The following is a 25,942-nucleotide window of genomic DNA, read 5'->3' on the forward strand; positions in this document are numbered from 1 at the left end:
TGCTCCCCTACCGTGGGCTGGCGGGGTGGTCCTTCCGGGGCGGGGATGTGCCGGCTCAAAAGCGCCCGGATGCGGGACCGGCTCGGAACTTTCCAGAAAAGTCGGGATTAGCGTTAGGAGAACAGCGGGCGCGGAGTGCGGGGCCTCCCGCAGCACAGGGGTCGCCCTCCGCCATGGTGAAGGAGACTACCTACTACGATGTGCTGGGCGTGAAGCCAAACGCCTCGGCCGAGGAGCTGAAGAAGGCCTACCGAAAGCTAGCGCTGAAGTACCACCCCGATAAGAACCCCAATGAGGGCGAGAAGGTCAGTGGCCCGGCGGGACGGGGTTGTGGAGCCGCCCGCCCTGCTGGCGCTGCCGTGCACGGCGAGGGGTGAGGAGGTGCAGGGGGGGTGCCCGGCCCGGCGGGTGCCGTGCGGGGTGCCGCGGCGCGGGGTCTGAAGCATGGTATCTGTCTCCCGCAGTTTAAGCAGATTTCGCAAGCTTATGAAGTGCTGTCGGACCCGAAGAAGAGGGATCTGTATGACAAAGGAGGCGAGCAGGCCATCAAAGAGGGTGGCTCTGGTGGTGGCTTCGGGTCGCCCATGGATATATTCGATATGTTCTTTGGCGGCGGTGGGAGGATGCAGAGAGAGAGACGAGGTAATGTGACATACTCCGACGCTTTCCCGGGCTCCTGCAGCGTGGTCCCTGCGATACGCAGCATCGGGGCCTTGGAGGAGAATGCTGTAGATGTACGGCTTTAAATAGCCTTAAAGTGAAATTACAGGGTTGGTCTCCAAATGGGAGAAAACGTTTTTCGTTCTTAACCACGCGAAGAGAGCAGGGGAGGGCATTTTTGGTTCATATGGTGGTAGCTTGATCTCTTGTGCATTGTCTCATGTTAATAGCTAACCGGTTTCCGCGTTTGGAAAGCCTCTAACTGAGCTTGACCCTAGCTGCTAACAGGCTGAATAGGGAACGGAACAGTGACATCTTAAAATGATTTTGTAACTTAGTTACCGTAAGCGTAGTGTCTAAATGTGAATTTGGCCTTTCATTGTATGTAACTGTGTCTAAAGAAGATAAATTCAGTCTGTGTAGCCTTTCTGCTTTTGTGTGCTGTTCAATGGCATTGAGTTCAAACCGTAGTAAAATGTTGTTCAGAAGTTACAAGTCCAGATTAATCACACCAGTGTTAGTTAAATTTGTTAAGGTTAGTGCTGACCTTGTAACTTCTTGTTGTGTACCCAGTAAAAAAAGGGAAGAAAAAAGTTTGCATTGTTGTATTACAGTGTTCTTAATAAGCCAGAACTTGGTATCCTTCACAAAATTAAGCCTGCAGTAGCTAAAGTTCTGATTCCCGAGTGTACAAATGTAATTAATCGATTCAGTTTCCATAAAGTCCCCTGGTGAGAGGAAAGTACTTTGCTGGCGGTATACAGTGTCTCCCACTTCTTTGTAGGAGATGTGTTCAGTTACTTCTTTAAGACTGGAGTCCTGCATTGTAAAACTTAAATGGCTGAAGTTCTGCATATTTTGTTTCTGTTACTGGCTTTGAGTCTCTAAAGAATCTCTGACGTTCTAACAGAGAAACATTGCTGACAAAGCCCTTAGAATTGTAACCTAATCCAGCATAGGATAGGAAGGCTCTACTAATACCGGCAAAACAAGACAAAGCTATATTAAAACAGGATATTAAAGCTCACAGACTCAGTTTTTCATGCCTCGAGCACAGTGACATTGGAAGTTTCTGTTAGTTGGAGACTGAGCTTTCAAACTTGATTATCCATTTTCTCCTACAGGCAAAAATGTGGTCCATCAGTTGTCAGTAAGCTTAGAAGATATGTACAACGGTGCAACGAGGAAACTTGCACTGCAGAAGAATGTTATCTGTGACAAATGTGAAGGTAATGGAAAATGAAACTAAACACAAGCTGCGTCTAAAGATGTTGGTGTTTTTTTCTGGCAGCACATAACCATCTTCTTCCAATTTTCACTCTCAGGTCGTGGTGGTAAGAAGGGTGCAGTAGAATGCTGTCCTAATTGCAGGGGAACGGGCATGCAGATCAGAATTCACCAGATCGGGCCAGGAATGGTGCAGCAAATCCAGTCGGTGTGTATGGAGTGTCAGGGGCACGGGGAGCGCATCAGTCCCAAGGACCGGTGTAAGAGCTGCACTGGAAGGAAAATTGTCAGAGAGAAGAAAATACTGGAAGTTCACATTGACAGAGGTGAGGTGTCTTACTGAGGTGAAGTATTGAACCTGAATGTACTGGCTGACTTTGCAGCCATGAAGCAGAAGCTTTAGCAAGCACATGATATTTATTTGTTGGTAACACTGCTGAATATATAGTTAAATTGTCTGTTGCTGCCTTTAAAAATTATGAGACTTGTTTTTAGGGAATGTTGGTTACTTCTGTGTTTGCATTTAATGCCTATGCATGTAACCAATAATGAATTTTGAAACTGCAGTATTGTAAGCAGTGCTTGACTTCGGAGCAACCTCAAGAATGTGAGTCTTGATCAGGTAGCTGGACAGATAAAAGTGAAACTCATAATTTGTTTGCTGTTTGCCTAATGAGTTGTCACTTGCTGTATTGAAACCCTGCAGACTCCGATCTCTTCTGCTGTGCTTCAGTGTGAAGGGGAACCAGGTCTGCTACAGAAATAGGGTGCAGAGACAGTGCTAAGCCTCTCATGCTTAGGACTGTTCAGTACGCAACCCTGACAGTCCTGCACAGCACAGGCACTCTTTGCCTGGGAAAATGCAGCTCAATACACAAGCCCTCACAGTGGTGGGAGAACAGTGTCAGTAACAAATGCATCCCTGTTGAGGAGGCTGCTCAAGGAACTGGTGGGAGAAGTTTCTGGAGTAGTGCAGCTTGTAAGACAGAGCAAGCTGACAAGCACGTGGCTTCTGCAGACTCGTGCCTGATCATCACCTGCGACTGTTAAATTTGGAAGCACACCTTATGCAATGCCTGGATATAGTGGGGAAATGCTACAGTAAAATTACATATGAGGGCTAGTAAGGATATGTTACTGACATTTTAAACAGGGAAATCACTGAAAAGAGGTGGTTTTTTATATTTTCCCCTTTCTTATGGAAAAACAGATTGTGAGCTAACATGAAGCAGCTAGAACTTACGGTAGTGAGACTTGTGTGGGTGAAAGGGTTTCTTAGATGACAGTCCTAGGGAGCGTGCTGCTTGCACTTGTCAGGCACTGAGATGTTTCATAAGGAGCTCTGCTGCATATATTTATAAAACTGAAGAAGTTGATTGGTCACTTGCTCTCAAAATGCACTTTGCATGCAGTGCTTCGGTTTTCTGTTCAGTGCTTGTGCATGTAATTTTTTTTGATAATGTTTTAAGGACTATCTTGGCAGGTAGATGTTTTGCACTGCAGTTAATGATCTTGAGACATAGCTCAGGTTGGCACCACTGTACTGCTGGACATGTAATGGGGTTAAAAAAAAAATTTCAGTGCTTTAAGGGGAGGTCCTGGTATTCTGATCTAAAGATCTAGAGATGTCCTGGTACAAGCGTGTGCTTTTGAAAGTCTTATTTTGTTGCTGGGGCTTTTTTTTGTTTCCTGCAATAGGAATGAAGGATGGTCAGAAAATAACATTCCATGGTGAAGGGGACCAAGAGCCAGGACTGGAGCCAGGAGACATTATTATTGTCTTGGATCAAAAAGACCATTCTGTCTTTACAAGGTAAAAGCCCTTTGCATTAGCTCTTGATTAACACTCACCTTTTATCTACTGTAAATATCAGGTGATGGGAGCATGTGGCTGGTATTCACCTCCGAGTTTGTTTGGGTGTCCAGAGGAACATCCAAGGTGCACAGGAAAGGCGTCCTGGTAGAAATAACTAGTCACAGCCATTTGTGTTGTACTAGCACACAATATTCTTACGTGAGCCTTGGCGATGGAAGGCAAACAAAACCGGTTACAGTTACTAAGAATTTACAAAACTTGAATTTTAAGAACTCTTAAAATACCGATTATTTTTTTTTTAATAGATGTGAATATTTGGGATTATTTTCTTGCTCTCTAGAATAGTGTTCTATCACTTAGCTCAGAAAATTACCACTTAGTGTAGGCAGCTGCACATTGCCCACTTGGCTTTAAGGCACAGAAGACTTCCAGCATGTTCTCTTGTTATATGTCAAATACACTGAATGTATCAGTAATGAGTCCTGTCTGTTCTTTCTTGCAAAAGCAAAAATGACTCAAGCAGCATTGACTGTGTCTCCATTGTTTCATGTTACTGGACAGTACTGGTTGGCATTGCAAGCCTCCTGCTTTCAAGTTATTGTTTGTGCAGTGAGTCTGTCCAGTACCTTTTGGTCCAATTAAAAGCAACACTGGTTGTCCTGCAGAAATGTGTTGCACTTGATATCTCACTGCAGTTCAGAGCAGTAACAGGGAATCAGTGGCTGTAGAGAAATCATTTGTCTCAATGCCAACCACACTGGCATTGTACTTGTAAATAGGAATGGCAAGTTAAAGGTTCTTAGGAAACAGGCTGCTGGTCTGCCTGACCATCATGTATGGAACTGAGCTCTGGAAGTTTGTGCCAGAACTCTGTGCCAAAGAGCACTGAGCTCACAGGTTAAGAATCAATTCTCTTCAATTTGGATAAGCTTACTCAGCTGGTTTTTCTTTCACTGAAACCAGATACTGAATCAGCTATGCCAGAGGGACAGTCTGGGCCAAACTGTTTGCATGGTTAGCTGGGACTTGAAGTTACAACTCTGCTGGCATATTTTTGTCTGCCTTTCTGCTCGCTGCCTTCAGTTCTAGTGTCCTTAGATAACCCTTGGTATTACTGGTCTTGCGGGGATATGCAGAGATTATGTTCTGGGACAAGTGGAATGTTGCTCCTCTCCTGTCAGAGTCTAAAATTAACATTCAACCCCAGTACCAAATCTTCAAGGGGTAACAGGTTGAAATTTAAACAGCAGAGGTTTAGACTGGATATAAGGAAGAAATTATTTCCTGTTAGGGTGATGAGGTACTGGAATGGGTTGCCCAGGGAGGTAGTGAATGCTCCATCCCTGGCAGTGTTGAAGATCAGCTTGGACAGAGCCTTGGGTGACATGGTTTAGTGTGGGGTGTCCCTGCCCATGGCAGGGGGTTGGAACTAGGTGATCTTGAGGTCCTTTCCAACCCAAACTATTCTGTGATTCAGAAAGCAAGTGTAACAGAATTTAGCTAAGGCACGTAAGATACTAATCTGCATAAAATAAGAGTTTAATTGTCCCATTGGCAGTGATTTTGGGTTTGAGAGAAATTCTTTCTATAGCTGGGAAGAAGCAGTGAAGTAAAACTAGATGCAGTTGAGCCATATTCTAGTTACTTCTGTTCAATAAACACTTCTACACTTTAGATGGCTGGACTTTGGTAGTAACGGCTCTCAGTGTGGGTATCATTCCTTTAATTGCTGGCTTGAGGTGTTGCATCAGTCTTAACTGTACTTTAATTGCCCGGGCTGCTATTAAACCTACAGTTTTGTTGTCCTTACCAAGTTAAAAATTTAATTACTGCCTCTCTGTGACTGCTCTTTATTGGTTCTGCCTTAGACGAGATGAAGACCTTTTTATGTCTATGGATATTCAACTGGTTGAAGCACTATGTGGCTTTCAAAAGCCTATCACAACTCTGGATAATAGAACTATTATTATTACCTCCCATCCTGGTAAGTGTTGGTTTGCTTCCTGTTAGAAGTACAAGCATACAGTGAATGCAAGCTAAAAATCTAAAGAAACAGAAACATCCCATCTTGATGTGCAAAGGAAGTTGCTGGTGTCAACCTTTTTTCCCTAGTCTTCATAGTGCAAAACTTCAAGCAAATAAAGGATTTTTGGATAGCAGTCAGCAGTAGCTTTCCCTTTGTGTGATACAGTAACAGACCTTGCCTCATGGACATACTCATATCCTGAGGACAACTCATGAAAATTGAAGGCTTTGGGTCTCTGAAAACCTCTTTTTCAGTCTTGGAAATGATGGAGCACTTAATAAATTTGTAAGTATGCTTCCTTCAGGAAGCATAACAAGACTACAAGAATGTAATGTAGATGTCAACCTGCTTGCCTACTCAGTTACCAGGCAGTAAGTCCCTGTTAGACCACTACATGTTGCTGTAGCTGTCTAACCATAGTGTAGAAGGCTGCATAAATATTAAAGGGAGTTGAAACTAAAGCTGCTTCTCTTGTCTGCATAGATCCTCTTTCTTTTTTGTCTTTTTTTAGGCCAGGTTGTCAAGCATGGGGCTATTAAATGTGTGTTAAATGAAGGAATGCCAATTTATCGCAGACCCTATGAAAAAGGACGTCTGATCATAGAATTCAGGGTAAGTGGATCAACTTATTTCCATGGCACAGTTCAGTACTGAATATCCTTCTGAAATTTAGCCTTTAAGTGTTACCTCAGTCAAGAAGAAAGAGCAATTACTAGATGCCCTTGCCTAGTAGTTGTTTTTGACAACAGTGAGAACTTGTAATCAGCAAACAGAGTTTAGAACACTGTGCTGAAAGTACATTAAGTACCAGGAGAATTTCATTGGTAACTTTGTGAATTTTCATCTGCTTGGCATGCTCTTCCTTAGTTTCTTGCATCCTCTAGGAAGGATGGATTAGTAATATCCCCTGTGCTGGAGCAAAGGAGTAGGTTGGAAAATGACAGTTCTCTCTCTGGAGAGAAGCTAATGCTGAGAGCTGTGCCATTTAGAGGAGACACAGCCTAATGTCAGTGTACCCTGTACTTCTATGGTGGTTCCAGAGGGCAGCCTGAGGCAGAAGAAATGTTGGATAAGCTTGGTCAAGTTGCTGTGTTAGAAGCTAACTTCTTGCAGACACTAAAAAAAAAAAAAAAAGCCTAGTGACTTAGATGTAATTTTTATTTAAGCACTTCATTTAAGTCATCTGTGGTGATAAAGATACCCTTGGGCATATATTTGACCTGTACTGGGGCTTTGAAAAGCCAATTCAGACAGACTTGAGTAACCCCAGTTATTGATGATTTCAGGTGAACTTCCCAGAGAGTGGCTTCCTCTCCTCAGATAAGCTGTCTCTACTTGAAAAACTGCTTCCTACAAGGCAGGAAATAGAAGAAACTGAGGAAATGGAGCAAGTGGATTTAGTGGACTTTGATCCGTCTCAGAAAAGAGACCACCACTATAATGGGGAAGTCTATGAAGATGATGAGCATCACCCTAGAGGTGGTGTTCAGTGTCAGACATCGTAACTGGGCCAGTGAATAACTTGTGATGCTTGTTTTGTATGTATTAGTGGATGAGTGAAGGACTACAAGCAGTTCACCCTCACTTAATGTTATCTGTTGGTCTATCCAGCCATAGCTGTTTCTAAAATCATAAAGAAATAAACTAAGCTATTAAACTGACTTGGAAATTTGTATAAAGCTCCAGGGTGCAAGCTCAGATGAAGTTGATTGTACTTCACCCCTGCCACTTGGTCAAGGAAACTCCCTTACTTGCTTGTCTTCTATTCCAAGCCTTTGTAATACCTGTATGTGTGCAACTGCTGGGGCTTACACTAAAACTCTGTGATGTTTTTAGGAATTCTAGGTCTTATACTCTGTTAAAGTATGCACAAGTACTTATAATTCATAGTAAGGTATAGTAAGATTTTGTACACTTTAGGATAATATGTTAGTGTTTTGGGCTTGTACTGATGTTTATTAAATGGGGATTGGCTTTAATACAGCCACATAATACATGAAGCTGACCAGGATGTGGTCAGTCTTCACAGGCCCATTAAAATAGTGTGATCCACAACCTCCCTGATGCTACTGCACTTAAGGTCAAGTAGTCTCTTCCTCTGCCAGCTTTTATCCTGACCTTGAAACTAGATGTGAAGCTTGCTTTTGGTTCATCACCGACTACTGTTTGGCTGTTCTCCTGCACTGTACTGCATATAGAGCCAGTGGTATAGAGCTGCACCAGGAGGTTCCTTTGCTACCATGCATGAGCAAAAACCCCCAGGCTTTATCAGCGCACACACACACACAGTTTGTATTAGCCTGCTGGCATCTGAAGCTTGACTTCTTACCTTGCCTACCAAAGTTGGGCACTCCTCTCGGTGTGTCCTGGAAAGCAGTACCAACCCCATTAGGGGGGCTTACATGATCTTGCAGGGGAGAGAAATGGTGAATACAATAAACTGCTGCATTTAGGATGTTCTGGAATTAATGTATTGTGTGCATTATTTTAAGCTGACTCTTGAATTTTCTGTATGTTCTAAATACTGTAGATGAAGCATTTCCAATATAATTACAAAATCGCTCATTGCCTCTTTTTTCTTAGACCAGGTGTTGGTTTAAAGACACCACCCACTTCATTTTAGGTAGTTATTCACAGAAATGCCCATCAAAATACTTCCTTCAGAAAATACGCTGAGAGGACAGGTCTAGATTTAACCTCTAGCTTGGTGGTTTGGTCTTAGTCTGCCATCTGGCTTGGGACAGAGCTTATGCTTTCTACACTGCTCTGAAGCAAAAGTGTCACAAACGGCGCTCTTTCTTCCTGGGAGTAGCTGCTACATGACAGTATGGGTGTGTCATAACTTGAACATCTGGAAACTGTCTGGAAACTTGGGAAACATCTCTATTGTGTTATGGGCTTCATTTTATAAGGCAACTGGTACTGTGGGTTTTGAACCTCACATGTAGTTAGTTCCCTTCAAAGTCCCTACAGGATAGCCAGGCCCTGTATGCTTTGCTGGAGGTTTTTTTCTTTCAGCAAGGATAAAATCCTATAGGCAAAATGTCTTTTCCAGATTGTACCTGAATGAGCTCAACAGTCAGCTGTATGAAATGTGACTAGCAGGAGCCTTTGCTCTTATCAGTAAAGAAGAGGAAGTAATCCTACCTCTGGCCAGGGCTGATCTGAGGCTAAAGAGCACTAAAATACACTACTTGTGTTACAGTTCACTAAGCACCATTCTGTACCCATGGATCAAGCAGCTGCGACAAATCAATTACCTTGGGGATGACAATAGGACATTATCTTACTTCAGGGGACTGTTATATATATAAAACTTCCATAGCCTTTTTTTCCAGGGGACATTTGAGGAAAACTAAAGTTTTCCTTTCATCACACCCATACTTGCATCAGCACTGCTCAAGTAATGTTTCTGCTCTTCTCTCAAAACTTTGGTGGCCAATTCTGCTTCATGCTTGACACCAAACACAGTCTAGAGGACAGGTCAGGTCCAGCTTTCAGGAGGGTGGCTGACCACAAGCTTCCAGAAGCCTTGTAGAGCATCCTATGGAAAGATGATGCTGCTGGTGCAGGAAGGGCAGCAGAAGCACCACCAGCCAAGCACCCTGCTTAGATATGAGCTAGTGACCAACATAAAAGCAAGGTCCAGAGAAACACACTGGCAGCAGTACAGTAAGCTTGCAGCAAAAGGCATGACCAATTGAAGGCAAGGGTGAACAAAGAGGAGGACTCAGTCCCTAGTCCTTCAAGTGGGATATTGAGTACAATATATGGCCTTTTCCATGTATTTCTTTGTTCCTCTGTATACCATACAACTACAATAAGCAGTTAAATATGTTATGTGCTACCAAAACAATGAAACACGACAATTTTTTTCTGACATTTTGGGAATTAGCTGAATGGACAGCCACAGAAATTAAGGACATAGTAGCACAGAATAGCTGCTTTCCTAGCTATCAGTGTAGTAATCCAACTTATCATAACCTTAGTTGGTGTTTGCAATTGCAGTGTTTCTGTATAAACACCACCAAATTAATTTCATCAAGCTTACAGTGCTAGTCTACTACAGTGATTCTTTCTGCTGTGCACCAAGCACACAGGACTTGTTTATTCCCCAGAAATCCAGCAGCTCTTCTGTTCTGCAGGTTTGCTGTGAAACTGGGAATTACCATTGCATGCTCATTTAAGAGCTTGCTCTCATTTCTGCTTCTGCCTGTAAGACTGCAGGGCCCTAACTGTCTTCTTCTACCTATCTGAGCATCCAGGGTTAAAGTTATAAAAGCTAAAGCTCAACTGGAGCTAAATCTGGTGAAGGATGTCAAAGACAGCGAGGCCTTTGATTAGTACACAGGTGGGAAGTGCTAGCGAAAATGTGGGCCTGTTGCCAAATGAGATAGGGCACCTGGTTACCTGGATCATGGAAAAGGCTGAGGTACTGAATGCTTTCATTGCCTCCATCTTCCTAGCAACACTGGCTGTCGGGAATCCCAGAGACTATCCCAGGGGAATGTCTGGAGCAGGGAAGATGTACCCTTGGCAGAAGGGGGTCAGGTCAAGAAATACCTAAGCAAACTGAGCATACATAAATCTATGGGTCCTGATGGGATGCACCACAAGTGCTGCAGGAGCTGGCAGATGTCATTGCGAGGCCAGCCTCCATAGTCTTTCATTGATCAGGGTGACCTGAGGAAGTACCTGAAGACTGCAAAAAAGAAAATGTCACTTGTGTCTTCAAGGCCAAGAAGAAACATTCAGGGAATTAAAGGCCAGGCAGCCTTACCTTGATCCTGGGAAGGTGGTGGGGCAGCTAAACCTGGAAACCATTTCCAGGGACATCAACCACAAGAGAGTCATCAGTAGTAGTCAGCATCACCAAGGGAAAGACATGTTTACAATGAAATGACTGTCCTGGTAGATGAACAGTGGACACTGTCTACCTGGATTTCAGTTTGGCCTTTGGCACTGTCTCCTATCAGATCCCCATAGAGAAGCCATTGATGTAGAGAATGGATAAGCAGTGAAGTGGACTGAAAACTGGCTGAATGGCCAAGCGCAGAGGCCGGTGACTAGCAATGTACCACATGGGTCAGTGCTAGCTCCAGTCCTGTTAAACAGCTCCAGTAATGATCTGCATGATGGGACAACATAAACCCTGAGCAAGTTTGCAGTTGACACAACTGGGAGAAGCAGCTGATATACAAGAGGGCTGTGCTGCCATCCAGGGACAGGTAGAGAAATGGGCTGACAGGAATCTCATGCAGCTCAACAAGGTGCAAAGTCCTGCACCTGGGGAGGAACAACCCCATGCACCAGGACATGCTGGGGGCCACCCAGATGAAAAGCAGCAGGGTGGAGAAGAAACCTGGGAGCCCAGGTGCACACCAAATTGAACATGAGCCAGCAATGTGCTGGTTTTGGAAAGAAGAAAACTGGTATAAAGCAGGTCAAGGGAATTCATCCTTCCCCTCTCCTCAGCACTGGTAAGGGCATACCTGGAAGTGTCGTGTCTAGTTTTGGGCTCCATCATACAAGATGTCCAGGTAATGAGTTTTATTTACAGCTATCCAGTGAACACACTGGTGCGTCACCAACAGGAAGTGCAGATGAAGTAACCATGCCTAAGGACCCCCAAAAGCCATGCAGACATGAGGCAGGAAGTGAAGAAAAGCTATACTTGATGCCAGAAGTCAGTTACGAACGCTCTTTCCTATAAATCTCAACAACGTACTTCCTTTTTTCTTACCTCAAATGAACACTCTTGTTACCAAGCTGCCCAAGCCAGAGGCCAGCCCTCCTACCAAGCTCATGGTGCAAGTCCCTCAGCAATAAGCATTATCATGGATTCACTGGGGCTGGCAAGCACCCTTGGAGATGCCTATTCTCTCAAGTCAAGAGAATTCAGCTGCTTTATACAACTTGCAGACAACTTTTAAGACCAAGTCTTCAGTTTTCAGCTGGTCTCTCTAAATTGTACTAGGAGTCAGGGGAGGGTCTGATTATTTACGAATTATAAGCTGGTAGTGGTGGATACCATATCTACAGGCTTCCATGTTCCATAACATTACAAACATCACAGCCACCAATCACGTAGCTGTGCAGGAACCCAAGATCACTTATTTTGACTGAGATGGCAGTAGCTCCTCCACATGTACTCTGCAAGAACATAGAGACTTGCACCCAACTCCATCCAAGCCTGGCTGGAATTCACTGATTGCCAATCCAGAAACAGGAGGACGAACTGACATGAGGCTGTCACTACTCTGCACTCCTCAGTGGATGACAGAGCCCACCAGTTCCAAGAAAGTATTTAAAGAACAAAGGGACAAAGGTGAACAATGCTTGCTTTAATGTTAGTTAAACCACTAGGTGTGGCCTTGTTCAAGTCTTGCATCTGGGGAAGCAATGTAGCACCAGGCTGATTCTTCAGAGAGGATTACATTAAAAAGTTTAACATTTACATTAAAAAGAAAAATCCAGTTTTTAAATTTAAAATTTAAAAAAAATAAAATTAACATTCAGATCATTGTATGTTAGTGCCAACTGCCAGCTATTTTGCTAATTACAGCTGCAGCCCGGTTGTTTACCATTGCCCTTGTACAAGCATTAGTTAGTACTTTCACCTTTTGTGTGAAGTACTTGACACAACAAACTACAATCAAGTGCCAGATTTTCTCACATTTTTAAGCTAGGCAATCTATTTCAATGTTTAAACGTCCAGGAGTTTCATGTGCTACAATGACTTTTATTTCTAAGAGAAATGAATGATATTGTTTGCATTGAGGATGAACAGTTTTGCATGACATGATGGCAAAACAAAGCACAGGTCAGGTAACACTAAAAAGACTACTTCTGTACAAGTAGTATTTGCCAATGGAGCTTTTCAGATGTACCACTGTCAGATGTTTCTGAAACATAGGTGTCTTTTCAGGCAGGGAAAACAATCACTTTTTACTATCTACAAAATAACTTTATTGCAATATCAAGGGAAGTAAAAAAAACTTAGCAATCAAAACATTACAGCTAAACAGAACAAAGCACTACAGTTGTAGTGAACAAGCAATGCTGTGTGAGAAGTTAAGCTGATTTCTGCAGCTCCTTAGACCAGAATTAACACAGACTAATGAAGTGAATGGGTGAGTGCACTTGACACTAGCCGACAATCAACACTTGTATAAAGATCAAGCCCAATTAGAACTAATTTAGGCAATTTTTAGGTCATACTTTGGGGAAGATTCCTGTGCACATTCAACGCAGAGTGCATTAGTCAGGATCTGAAACAGAATCACCACCCGCTCCAAACTGAAGAGCCTGAAGGATTAACTTTATCATAGTGTGCAAATCAAGTAGCACTTCAACTAGGTTCACAGGCATATGGAATTTTAAAATTAAACAAAAATCTTGCTAATAATTACTTAGATTATGCCATGCCCCTTTGGGAAAATAGGGAGCTAAACTGAGTAAACTGTAAAAAAGCCCAACACAACTGTAGCAGGTGCAGCATCACTAGGACTTGAACCTATCTACACCAGATTTCCACCTTTTAAAAGTACTGATCCCATGCTCACTTCAGTTAAAGATGGTCTGAAGACATTATGCACTTACAGGAAGATGCCCCAGGTAGTAATTTCTTCTAGCCTGGAAGTGAAGGACAAAAAAACCCCACAACAAGCAAACCACAAAAGCCACCCACAATAAAAGCCCAACTGTATCTCACTGTCACATTAGGAAGGTTTATAGCAGGAAGTGCTGGGAGATGAGGAAGAATAGCTTGGCTCCAAGGAAGCTGTGTGACACTACTTAATATATATAAAATTGGAAAAATGTAGTGAATACTGAATACAGTATTCACTTCTAGAAAAGTACACTGGACTAGAAAAGCCTCTAGCTTCAAGCTGAGGATAGAGTAGACTTATCTGCATTCTGGGAAAACTGCCTCTGTTTCAGTGGAAAAAAAAAGACATTCTTTTCATTCCACATAATTTATTCAGAAAAAGTATTTTACCATATTCTAGGAAGTCACCAACCGCTTATTTTTAGGTGTATATAGTTCCTAGCTCATTCAACTTTTATAAACACTATAGGAAGAGTACAGACTTCAGGAGACAGAAAAAACCCTCACTTGAAATTCTTTCTGCTACTCTGGTTAAAATAAAAAATAGCCGAAATTAACTTATGCTATATTTAAGTATCAATCTACTTAAATTTAGACCAAGAAGTAAAAATGTCATTCTCTGGAAAACAAAACTGAAAATGGAGCAAATATCACACTCTCTGTATTCAGACCTTGTTAAAGCACAAACATCAATAACCCGCAACTAACAGGCACACTTAATAGCTTGTTGTAAAATCAAGCTATGGCTTCCAGAGCTTGAGCAGGCCATCTTCACTGTAAGTGGCAATCAGGTTCTGGTGGGGGTGGTGAGCAATGCCAATGACATCTTTTTCATGAACCTAGAGAAAAAGCAGAAAGATTAACCAGGAGCTTCTTCTTTTAGTAAATGTTCTCTTCAAACAAGAACTAGAGAAAAGCTGGTCTGACGTTTAACATGCTTTGCACATACAGCAAAAGTGGAGGAATGTTTCTTCCCTCCTCCTCCTCCCCCCCTCGCCCCCAGCATACCTAACAGCTTTAAATATCGACAGCTTGGTCAGATTTTTCATCAAAGCCCAGAGCAAGACATGCTCTAGTTCAAGCTTTGAACAATTCACTCTTGGCTTTATGGATAAAAACTTTCATAACTTTTAATCAAAAAGGTTCTAAAAAGAGACACTGTCCTGGGTTCAGCTGTAACAATTATTTTTGTCCTTCCTACTACTGCTGGCACAGTGCTGTGTTTTGGCTGTTGCAACGTAATGTTTACTTTGACCAAGGACTATTCAGTCTCTCATGCTCTGCCTCTGAGGAGAGGCACAAGAAGCCAGGAGGAAGCAGAGACAGGACACCCAACCCAAACTAGCCAAAGTGGTATTCCATACCACAGCACATCATGCCCAGTGTATAAACTGGAGAGGGTCACCCTGAAGGCCCAGATCACTGCTCAAGTCAGGCTGGGTATCAGTTCGTGGGTGGTGAGCAATTGTATTGTGCAGCACTGCTGGTTATTGTTTTTAATTTCCTTTCCCTTTTTAGTTTCATATTCTCTCTTCTTGTTAATTCCCTTATCAGTAGCAGTACTAGTATCTCAACCCATTCTATCGATTCTCCTCCCCATACCATCTGAGGCATTGGGGAGGAGAACCACTGCATGGTGCTGAGTTACCATCTAGGTTTAAAGTATGACAACATCCTACAGCCAAGTGTTCTAGAATGCATTTGTTACCAATCATGGCTACTAGAAGTGAAAAAGTCCTCGATGTGACACTTTTCTCCTTACAGACTTGAAACAGCATGAGCATTTAAACCATCCTTGTGTTTAGAGCTCCCCAAAAGCTCAAAACTAAGAACTTACAGTCAGAGTTCTCTCCAGCTTGCCGGTCACTGTGCTAAAGCAATAGAGCACAAAGTCTTCACCAACACAGTAGATCCATTCACCACGAGGTGAAAGTGCACAGCAGACAAAGTCACCACCTTCTCTCTTACCAGAGCTGAAGCTTCTTACAATCTGTAACAACACCCCCCAAAAAATATTTGACAGGATTAAGTTACAGCATCTCATTATTATGTTCAAGACAAAAATATTTAAGCAGTACTAGGCCTGATTAGAACACAGGATCTTTCCATAGCTACATTTGCTTTCTGCAAGTCAAGCTGTTCTATTATCTAGGTATGGAACAGTTCTCATGAAAGGGTTTAACCCAAGGCTAGGTTATTAACTAGGTTTTGGGCATTTTTAAAAGGAATGAGACAGAGAGACTTGAAAGGTCACTATTAACATCACATACTTGTCCTTGCATATTCATAATGACGACTGTATTCGATCTGTTGCAAACAACAAAGTGTTCTGGGTTTTTAGGGAGCAGAATGACACAATTCACAGTAATGTCTGTCCCAGCAGTGCTGCCAAGAGATTTGAAGGTGTTTGAGCACTCTGTCGTCTTCACATTCCAAACCTAGTAAAAGAAAGATATACATAACCAATTAACTAAACAAACAAACAAAAGCCATGATTCAGGGTTCAGACTTAAGGCTCCTGAAGGGAAATATGAATTCCAAAACCTGTAGTTTAAAGCAGATAAAAAAACAAACAATAAGTTATCATATCTATTTTGAAGCCTGGACACCATGAACAATTTCACTACCACTGAACTGAACATTATTTTCCATTACTCAAATTGAGCCTGCCTCCCATTTGTTAAGCATATTCCCTAAGGGGTGAGTCCAGACTTGCTTTCTCGTTGTAACTGGTATCTGTGAATATACATGCAGTCTCTGCACATGCAATTTGCCTTCCACAAGACAGGCACAAGAACTGCAGGAAAAAAAAGCCTCACTGATATCAGTGGGAGAGAAATCCCAGATTCCAGCTGCTTCAGGCCCAGCACCAGGCTGTTCCAGCTGTTCAGAAACAGGAAATGCAACTGCTTTTTTGATATTTAAAAGAAAATGTAACTCATCATCTGTGGAAGACTTTTGCTGTTTACATACTAGTACAGTCAAAATGAAAGGTACCACCCTCTTATTCTACTCCCATGATTTGAGGCAGTCTAGCAAGAGAGTGCAAGTTTGAAGTAACACCCCATTTACTACAATCAAGACCTATTACATTCTCCTAGGCCAAATCTATAAACCAGGTATGTTTATCCATCCCCTCCATGCACTGCATTGATGCCCTACTTACAGTGGCTGCTTCTATATTAACTTTATTTTTCATTATTAATCAGTAATGCCCTATACACAACATTTTATTCCTCTTACCTACTACACATCAAGTAGTTCCACACTTTGCTGAGACTAGAAGCCACTCCCACAGTCAGTTTTATTAATGCTAGATTACCTAGCTTACATAGCAAGGGATTCCTGAACACCAAGAAATAAACATGTGTCCAACACAGTAAGCAAGAGAATGCTGTTATTTCAGATCAAGGAATCCCCACATTCTAAGATGACAGGCGTCAACTCTAGAATAAAGCAGGAACAGGCAGATAAGGGCTGCACTTATATCTTCCTTTAATAAATACATCAGAGAGACTCTACAGCAGTCTGTGAACACAGTATGAAACCTTTATCTGTTCTCATTTACAGCAATCTACAGCAAAGGTCACAAACAGAAAGACTTATTACTACAGATAACGCTAAGTACTTCTCCAATGACTGCAATAGTCTTAACTCATCAGCTCCAACATGCTGAAGTGTCTGAATACATTATTTATATAAAGGATAAACAAATGCTATCTTACCTTCACTGTGCCATCAGAAGATGCACTAATAATATAATGGCCATCCTGGGTAAAAGTAGCTTCATTGACAAAGGAAGAATGACCACGGAATTCCTTTAAAGTTTTCCCAGATTTTAAACCATGAATCCTGTCACAAAGAAAGGTCAGAGTGAGTAACTGAGGTAGTGTTAACAACTCCTTGGCTTTACTGTATTTTACTTCCAAGGTACCTTTGATAGTTAACAATAAAAAGTGCTAAAAATCCACAAGCTGTCTTTAGGACAAGCCCCTTTCAAAGCTATTATGTATTCCCCTAAAAACCTTAGGGAAATACCATCAACCTTCAGCTTCAAAGACCTGTATGTAACACTGCACATGTTAGGTAACAGGACTATTAAAGGGGAAACTATGAAGCTGACAAAAAGAATTACAGAATCAAGTTTGGAAGTCACTAGTCTAACCGAGGTTAGGCTGGCTCAGGGCCTTAACCAAGCCCCGAGTTAAGAAAAATTCTCTCCTTGGACCCAGCCAGACTTTTTCAAGCTGTTGCCACTGCCTCTTACTGTGCAATTCTGCAGAATTTGCTCAGCCATCTAAAATGAAATTATAGAGGCAATCCGTACCAGCCTTAAATTGTACTACCTACTGGCTACAGGAATGTAGTTTTCAAGCAGAAGTTTGAAGCCTTGAGAACTAAATTACTTATTCCATTTTAAGTTTCATGTCCCTGATTCAACATCCAAGCTTACACAATTTCAGTTAATATCCTTATGCTATAGTTCATATGTATCAGGATTTCAGCAGATTAACATCTCTTAATAAGTTGTTTCATAATGCCCGTTCACTGTGCAGTTGCTTCCAGATCCACACATCTCTTCATCTAAAGCAGTATTATTGGTGACACTGGGTTTTACAGCAGCCTAATGACACTGAACATATTATACAATCCCATTCAATTAAACATAAAACGTATGCTCTCATCAAGCATTGGTTCAATTTGATTCATAATCTAAGTCCCATATCCTGCAACTCAATTCTGAAAGGTAGATGAGAACATTTGAAACCTTGACAAACTAGGTAGATAGACTGAAAGAAGCCTCACAATGCTGAAAACAGATCTTTGCAGACCTACCTCAGGCATAAGAATCAACTGGGGACTGATCAGCCACACAGGAGGCCGGCAGCAAAGGACCAGGCAGGCCTTGGGGAAATCAAAGTGAAAGCCAGGCAGTGTGCTATGGCTCTGAGGAAACACACCAGATGGCACTACTAGGAGAGGCAGAGGTGCAGTCACCTTGGGAAGACTGTGTTCAGTTTTGGGTCCCCACTAAGGAGTCACTAAAATAGCTGGAGGACAGCACCACAGAACATTGAGGGGAGGCTGAAATGGCTAGGCGCATTCAGCCCAGAGAAATGAACATTCAGGAGCATCTAATTGCTGTCTTCCTCGTAGACAAAAATAGGTTAAACCAATTACTACTAGGTCAGAATAACCCTGAAGAAGAAACTGAACCAGACAAACCTCATCTAAGCCACTTTCAACTGGAACGAAGTGGCTGCGTAGCAACAGAACTTTGCTGCAAACCAAATCTACCCTGCAGTAAGCAGATTCCAAACAGGTGAAGGATCAGAATTACTGGACTACACAAATGTTAAATAATACTTTCCAGATGCCAAGGACTGCAGGAACAAGGGATTTATAAGGTTGCTGCCCATCAGGTAACTTAGATTAGGACAGAGTTTGAGTAGTGTACTGACTATCTGCTATTATTGGAAACTACAATTAACTTTCCTTCTTTATTTTATCCACTTTGCAATAATCCTTCAAAGAAAGAAAAAGGATATCTAAGCCCTTACTAAACACCTGATAAATTGTAAGTCAGATTCTTCTTAGAGGTTCCCAAGAGGCAAATTCGTAAGAGGCAAAAGGCACAAGTTACAAAGGTAAAAACAAACCAAGATAAAACTTCCTTCCTTATGTCCAAACAGGATTTTCTCCAATGCACCTGTACAGCCCTATGACAGATGCCAGAATCAGTGGAGTTTCCACCCATAGGGATTTTGAGAACTCAGCTGGACAAGGACCTGACTGAGCAATCTATCCTAACTGAAAGACTGGTTGTGTTTTAAGAAGCAGATTGCACTAGAGACTTCAAGAGGTACCTTCTAATTAAAGGTATAATTTATGCATAGACTGCTTTTACAGATTGCACAGACACTTGGGCTTACTTAGAGGACAGATGCAAGCCCAGCTACCTACATACCTACCCCACTACAATCCCCTGTTGCTTTAACACATTGTTGCTTTAACAGACTACCTGCATGACAGGTAAGGTACTGTAGCTGTATGCATGTAAGTCTTAGGACATGGGAAGTGTCAGGTAATGCCAAGTTTGTTCAGTTTGCCCAACAACATTAAGAGGTATGTACTTCCTTCGATTTTCTGTAGACACATCTCATATCCAACCACTGTAACAAGGCTGACACACTATCAACTAGCTGAATACACAAACTGGACTGTGCATCAAAGCAACTCCAAAATCTGTAGAAAAACTCAACTCCCATCCCCACGGTTCCAAAAATCACAGCCTGTAGGCCTTCAACATCATGAACTGCTTCCCTGCCCCAAAAAGAATGCCAGACACTGGGGAACTTAACTATGGACCATAGCAGTGGGGTTGGAACTAGACCATGTTTAAGGTTTCTTTCAACCCAAACCATTCTGTGATTTTAAACTGGATGGGAACAACTACTTTCAAGTCATGTATTAAAGATAGTGAGTAGGGATCAGGTTGTTTAGGTTAAGAAAAAGAAATGTCATTATCCTGCTATCCTCAGATTTTTTTCCCCTACACTTACCATGAAAAATGTTATTTTTGAAGGTTCACAACTATCACTTAAGCTGGAGACTCACAGAAAGAAAGTGAGCAAAGTCAGTGTACGCAACAATAGATCAGAGGTAGCTGGCCCCTACCCCTGAAGTAATTAAGCAAGATAAAAGGTTGAACTTTCAAACTGCTCCACTCCAACCCTCAGCAGTCATGCTCTCCTATATACTAAAACTCAGTGCAAAAGGATCAAATGCCAGGTCAAGTCAATATATATTCAAAAGTTTTTCTTAGGCACTGTAGGTCACATATTTACAGTTTATTTACCTGATTGTCTGATCAAATGAAGCACTAAGAATTTGGCTGCTGTCTTTAGAGAAGCTGAGGCATGTAACGCCTTTGCTGTGAGCTCGTTCAAATCTTCTCAGACACTGACCACTCTGAATTTTCCAAACCTGAGAGGAAACAGCAAATGGAACAGAGGTGGTTCCTTCGTTATCAGATCACAGAAGCTTAAAAACATTAGAGGCAATACATATCTGTTTCTGAACCACACTAAATTAGTTTTTAGAAGAAACTGCAACATCACTGTAATTGAAGTGAACTTTATGGTAACCATCCGTACCAAAATACTGTAGAAAAAGATATGTACCTTGATCTTTCCATCTTGTGCTCCAGTTGCTAGCATTTCTGTATCTCTGCTGAAGCACATGCAAAGCACTGCATCATCCATCATCATAAAATTATCTTGTGCCTGGTACTTCAGATCCTAAACAAAATGAGAAGATCCACCAATCAATATAGCGAACTCAAATATATTTTAATGCAAAGTGTAAAATTACTACATGTTTGAACTTCAGTTGTGTTTTATAACCCATCAGCAAGCAGACCTCACAACCTTGTAATAACAGGGGGCTACTATTGTCACCATTTTAGAGGCAACAACAATGATCCAGATCCCTCTTCCTTTGCAGAGGGAAGTTTATGACAAACTGGACAAATGAACCAATGTAAAGATTTCAGAAAGGCATCTGAATCACCCAGCCAGGCACCCTTTACAAATTCACAGTCCCCAAGAAAATGAAAATAAAATATAAAAATCAAAGAATAAAACCAGGTGCTCTGGCCAATGAACCAGCCATGTGAATAAAATAAGGCACAATTTACCTTCCTTATCTTTCCAGTAGTGAAGTTCCACACTTCAATGAAACCATCAACAGAGCCAGTAACAAGATACTGTCCATCTGGGGAAAACCGAGCACACTCCACATGCGACTTCTGCCCAAACTGTTTTATAGAAGATAAATTAAGCCTGTGAGCATTTTTTAAACAGCAATTCATTAAAACAAAAATGAGACTCATTTTGGTGGCAAAATTATGCCATTTTCCACAGGTATGCAGATTTAAAGTACAAAACCCTCTGTCAATACCAACATATTAGCACTTCTGAAAACAAACAAAAAAAACCCTTATCTTTCGTTCACTGTGAGAACTGGTAAAACTATCACCTAACACTTCTTGCTTGAAGTTGAAAAACCTTCACATGAGGAAGCTGCCTATTCTACACTGTGAGAGCTGCAGGACTACTATGTCATTACAGCATGGTTTTCTTCCTCTTTTATTATCTATATGATAAAATCCTTAAAAAGGAGATACTAATCCTACTAGTACACCTTGTATGTCTAAAACCTAAATGGTTCACAAAACCTAATACACACCACCCACAGAAGTTCAAGACACAAGTACTGTCTTGGACAAATAAAGAACCACTTCTGAAAACTGAATTATTCTTAACTGTGAAGTCAAACAATTAAAACAATTAAAACATTTATCATATTCACAAATAGTATGAGCACCCAATCTTATTAAGGGACCTCATTTCAGAGTTTCATAAAATGCTTCCTGATGAGATAAAGCATGGAGAAAGAGGGAAACAGGAGGAAGGGAGAGCTTAAGATGATTTACAAAAAAAAGAGAACAGAAGAATTCAAAATGTTTACTCTTATTTCCAAACATAAAAGCCAGCAAAGGGATAAGCTGGAACACCACACATCAAACACAGACCAAACAAACACATCACCTTAATATGTCTGCTCAGTTGTGTTGGGAACTTTTCTTCCTCTACGTCTTTCACAGCTGCTTTGCCTCTGAACAAGTCAATTGTCATACCAGGAGGAAGGAGGCCCTGATGCTGCTGCCATTTCAGTGCCTGGAGAAGTTGAAAGCCATATTGTTACATATCAGCATACATCTTCCTCATCAAAGCTTATTTCTAATCAATGTAATACAGCAATTCCTTGTACCCTTTCAAATTATATACCTGAACAGTTTGAGACTGCATGTAAAGTGGGAGGGCAAATCACTGCTTCGGTCAGGATACTGGTCAGCAGGTGGTAAGCTATTGTATTGTGCATCACTGCTGTTTATTGGGTTTTTTCCTTCTCTTTTCATGTTATATTCCCTTCCCTTTTTACTTCCCTTATAATTAACATTAGTAGCAGCAGTAGTTTTATATTATACTATAGTTACTGGACTGCTCTTAACCCATGGGGTTCACATTTTTCCAATTCTCCTTCCCATCCCGCCATGAGGTGGGGGGAAATAAGGCGGGGAGCAAGAGGCTGTGTGATGCTAGCTTGACTTAAACCACAAAAGTATGTACCTTAAAAATACATTTCTCTATGCTCACAGTACCTATTCTATGGCAAAAAATCTACTCCTGGAATGCTGACTTTCCTAAATCTGCTAAATCCTCATCACATGGAGAAAATACAATTTTACCTATACCACATGCAAACGTGCAGTAAATAAGCTTTACTTCTATAGTCTGAGAATCAACTAGACAAAGCTGACTGTGATCTCACAGGCAGTTTTATGCGGCAAAGATACACAGAAACTCACATAGCTACTAAAATATTATTTAAGAATTACCTGCCCCAGCAGTGCCATGAGACGAGAGGGAGGCACCACACTGACTTCTCCAGCTAAAGCCTGTGCAATAGCAGCTCTCCTCTTCTCTTTGCTACTTCCATCTGGGTATGCCTAGACAAACATCATTTGTATAAAATCACTCTTCTAAGCTACTTTCCACAAAAACATTCACTGTTTTTAACAGAAGCCCCTTCCACATTAATTTCCTATTAGGCCTTCAAGACAGCCCTTCCTTTCAACACCAACCCTCGAAACACTTGCAATGTATTTTCACTACAAATTTCTGGCTGATGTAATCAGTCAGAATTACTTACTATTATACAACAATTTTATTTACAAAAATGTACATTTTCTTCTGCATATATAAAGACAGGAAAAGCACAACAAAGACATCACTCCGTGGCAGGACAAAAGTACAAATCCCTAAACTCCCACCTGCAGTATACTTCAAAACCACTGCCTTGTGACAAAGTGTTACACATCATTGCCCTAACACTTCCTAAAACGTGCAAAGTCATGAAACTGGGAAGCTGCACGTTCTTACTTCTAGAGTGGAAAAATAAAAGCTGCAATAAGCACCTGGTACTGAAGTTAGGGTCATGCAAGAGACCAGTGTGAGGTCTCTAGGGAGAGCATAACATACCTCACGAGGATCAAAGTAAGATCTGGCCAGAAGGTTTTCAAGGTGTATGTAGCGCTCCGGCTGAGTTTGTTTTAGCATAATCATGGGATCTGTTTGTCTCAGGAGAGATCTGGCAGCACCTAGCTCCCGGAGCTCAATCAGCTCCAGCACAACCTGCATCAAGAGAAAAACATCTCCATCAGTAAAGGGGGAGTGGAAAACACCAGAGAGAAATCTACAATAAGAAAAGTCTGATCAGAAAACCAGACCACATGCAGCCTGCACTCACTCACCTGCTCATAGAGATCAATGAGGGTCTTGTCGGGCAGCTTCAGGGACTGTATGGCTTGCAACACCGTGTCCCAGTGCCCACTGTTGATGTCTGCCACAAAGCTCTCAATACTGTCCACAGTGTTGAGGGACACAGTAGTTTCCTCCTGAAGGGTGGCGAGGGCTCGGTGCAAGCTGTTCTCCTTCAGGTACTGCATGATCAGACGGATCACACTGCAGAGGCACGGCAAAGTCATAAAGACGGCTCTGCGGCCCCTCTTCCCCTTCCTTCCCAGAGCACCGCGGCCTCTCTCCCGCCTAGACGCTAGGCCATAGCAGCAGCGCCCCCGCGACCGCCCTCATGTTCCTCCATCACCTCCGGAGCAGCTATCCCCGCGGCCACCGCACCCCACTACTGCTCCCGTTATGTCGAAGGGCACCCCGACACCCCCAAAACCACACTTACTCGGAGGACTCGATTTCGATCGACATCTTGATCCGCCGATACCGTCACGACACACTCTCCGCTACCGCTACCGCCACCACTAATAATGACTTCCCCCTCACTCTCCGCCTCTTCCTGCAAGCGCCACGCCCCCTCCCGCCTGACTCACCACTCAGAGCAAGGGTGGGTGGATGGGGCGGGGGGAACCAATTTGAGCATGCGCACTATGGCACCCCGAGCCACGACGGGGGGTGGGCGCCCCCTATAGGTGGGGAGTACTCCCTGCGGTGAGTGCCGGGGCATATGGCGAGGAGGAAGGGGGTAAATAAGGGAGCGCGTGGTGCCTCCCGACCTCGCTGCTCCTCGCCAGATAGATGAATTGGTGTGAATACTGGGGTTAATACTGCGCTGTGATGTAGCACAAGCCAAATGCAGGCGTCCTGGAGTTGCAGCTGAGCTGAGCAGGAAGGCTGAGAGCGAACACACGAGGAAAAGAGCGATAGAAAGGTTGGGATTACTGTTCTGGCAGCCGTGGCTACTGGCTCTGGTGGTTTTGTTCATTCCCTGTCCCTCCCAGCAGCAACACTACCAACAGAATGGCCGCTTGGGAGAGCGCGTGTGGCGTCAGGGAAGAGCACTAACTAACGCGAGTTACCCTCCGTGGTTACTGTCCAAGTGCAGCGCTCTCTCAGAGGATGGTCTGCACCTCCTGCATTAGTTTGAGTGTTTCACAGCCGGAATACATTGGTTTCCCATAGAGCTGCAGGCCACTCACCGTCTCCCACTCGTCAGGATTTCGGGAGGCTCCCTGCGGTGACACAGACACATTGGGCTGACTGCAGGTCAGGTCTGGCTCGGATGTGGAGCAGCTCCTCGGCTGCTTGTTTCTATGCATATGCAGGTTTGCCGATGTAAAACAGGGATCTTGCTTGCTGTTTGCAAGCCTTAGCCCATTGTGAGCTTTGCATTTCAAAAGTGTGGTCGTGTGTGAAGATGTCACTGCATAAAGTAATAATTAGTAGGGAAGTTAATAGCGTATCTTGTCAGCTTTTATTAATTATGGACCAAGGATGGGGAAAACGCTGCTGTACCCAGGCAGACCCCTGTATGTGTGGAGGAACATGGAAGTTACCTGTCTTTTAAACACAAAAAATGGCTGTGGCAGCCATTCTTGCTGCTTGGACTCTGATCGAGTCCAAAGGTCTAGAAGCCCCTGTTAATGCTGAAAGACAAGTAAAGCTAACTATGTCCCTCCTGAATTCATGTAGGCTTAGGTAGCCTTGCTGGTAAGGGAGCTCCTAGCTCCCTTGGTATAGGAACGGGGCCATGAGATCCGTGGTGAGGGGGTTAACAGCAACACCCTAATAGAGTTGATGGGCTGCTGATGGGCGTGATTAGGCTGAGAGGTGATTAGGGGTAGAGGCCGGATGGGCCTTAATGATTGCCTCAGCAGTGTGAAAGAGGGAATAATGGAATGTGTCACAGTTCTATTCCGACCTTGCACAAGACCCACAGCCCTTTGAGCAGCCAGACAGAAGGTAATCAAAACTGTCATTATCCCTCACTTACATATAACAGTACACCATAGTGAGATCCCCCATACCATCTATGGTGACAACGGGCAGTTTGAATACAATCTTAAGAGCATAAACCGGGCATTTGAGCTCCTCCCTGCCAGAGCGTGAGAATACTGCTCTGCAGACAAGTCAGCGGGCTCGCTCTTCTCTGCAGGAACGCACGCCTCTTTGTGCCTCCTGCAACACTGGATAATACCCGGGTGAAACTGAGCTCAGTGGTTTAT

The 25,942-nt window shown here is 42.8% G+C and overlaps 2 protein-coding genes across 2 annotated transcripts; one reads left to right on the forward strand and one right to left on the reverse strand.

The window, feature by feature from the left end:
- The first annotated feature begins 73 nt into the window (after positions 1-73).
- DNAJA1 (DnaJ heat shock protein family (Hsp40) member A1) lies at positions 74-8,291 on the forward strand. The gene is made up of 8 exons (XM_005141476.4): positions 74-305; positions 465-642; positions 1,785-1,889; positions 1,986-2,213; positions 3,586-3,700; positions 5,572-5,687; positions 6,241-6,341; positions 7,016-8,291. The coding sequence occupies exons 1-8, from the start codon at positions 174-176 to the stop codon at positions 7,232-7,234; spliced, it is 1,194 nt and encodes a 397-aa protein (XP_005141533.2). The 5' UTR covers positions 74-173; the 3' UTR covers positions 7,235-8,291.
- A 4,383-nt stretch (positions 8,292-12,674) lies between these two features.
- Positions 12,675-24,257, reverse strand: SMU1 (SMU1 DNA replication regulator and spliceosomal factor). Its single transcript, XM_005141477.4, has 12 exons — positions 24,163-24,257; positions 23,720-23,930; positions 23,448-23,600; positions 22,805-22,915; positions 21,954-22,082; positions 21,041-21,160; positions 20,526-20,642; positions 20,201-20,328; positions 17,067-17,193; positions 15,612-15,779; positions 15,179-15,331; positions 12,675-14,180 (listed from the first exon to the last, which is right to left on the reverse strand). The coding sequence occupies exons 1-12, from the start codon at positions 24,186-24,188 to the stop codon at positions 14,082-14,084; spliced, it is 1,542 nt and encodes a 513-aa protein (XP_005141534.1). The 5' UTR covers positions 24,189-24,257; the 3' UTR covers positions 12,675-14,081.
- Positions 24,258-25,942: the final 1,685 nt, after the last annotated feature.

This window comes from Melopsittacus undulatus, chromosome Z (assembly GCF_012275295.1).
Source record: "Melopsittacus undulatus isolate bMelUnd1 chromosome Z, bMelUnd1.mat.Z, whole genome shotgun sequence".
In the NCBI taxonomy this organism is placed as follows: domain Eukaryota; kingdom Metazoa; phylum Chordata; class Aves; order Psittaciformes; family Psittaculidae; genus Melopsittacus; species Melopsittacus undulatus.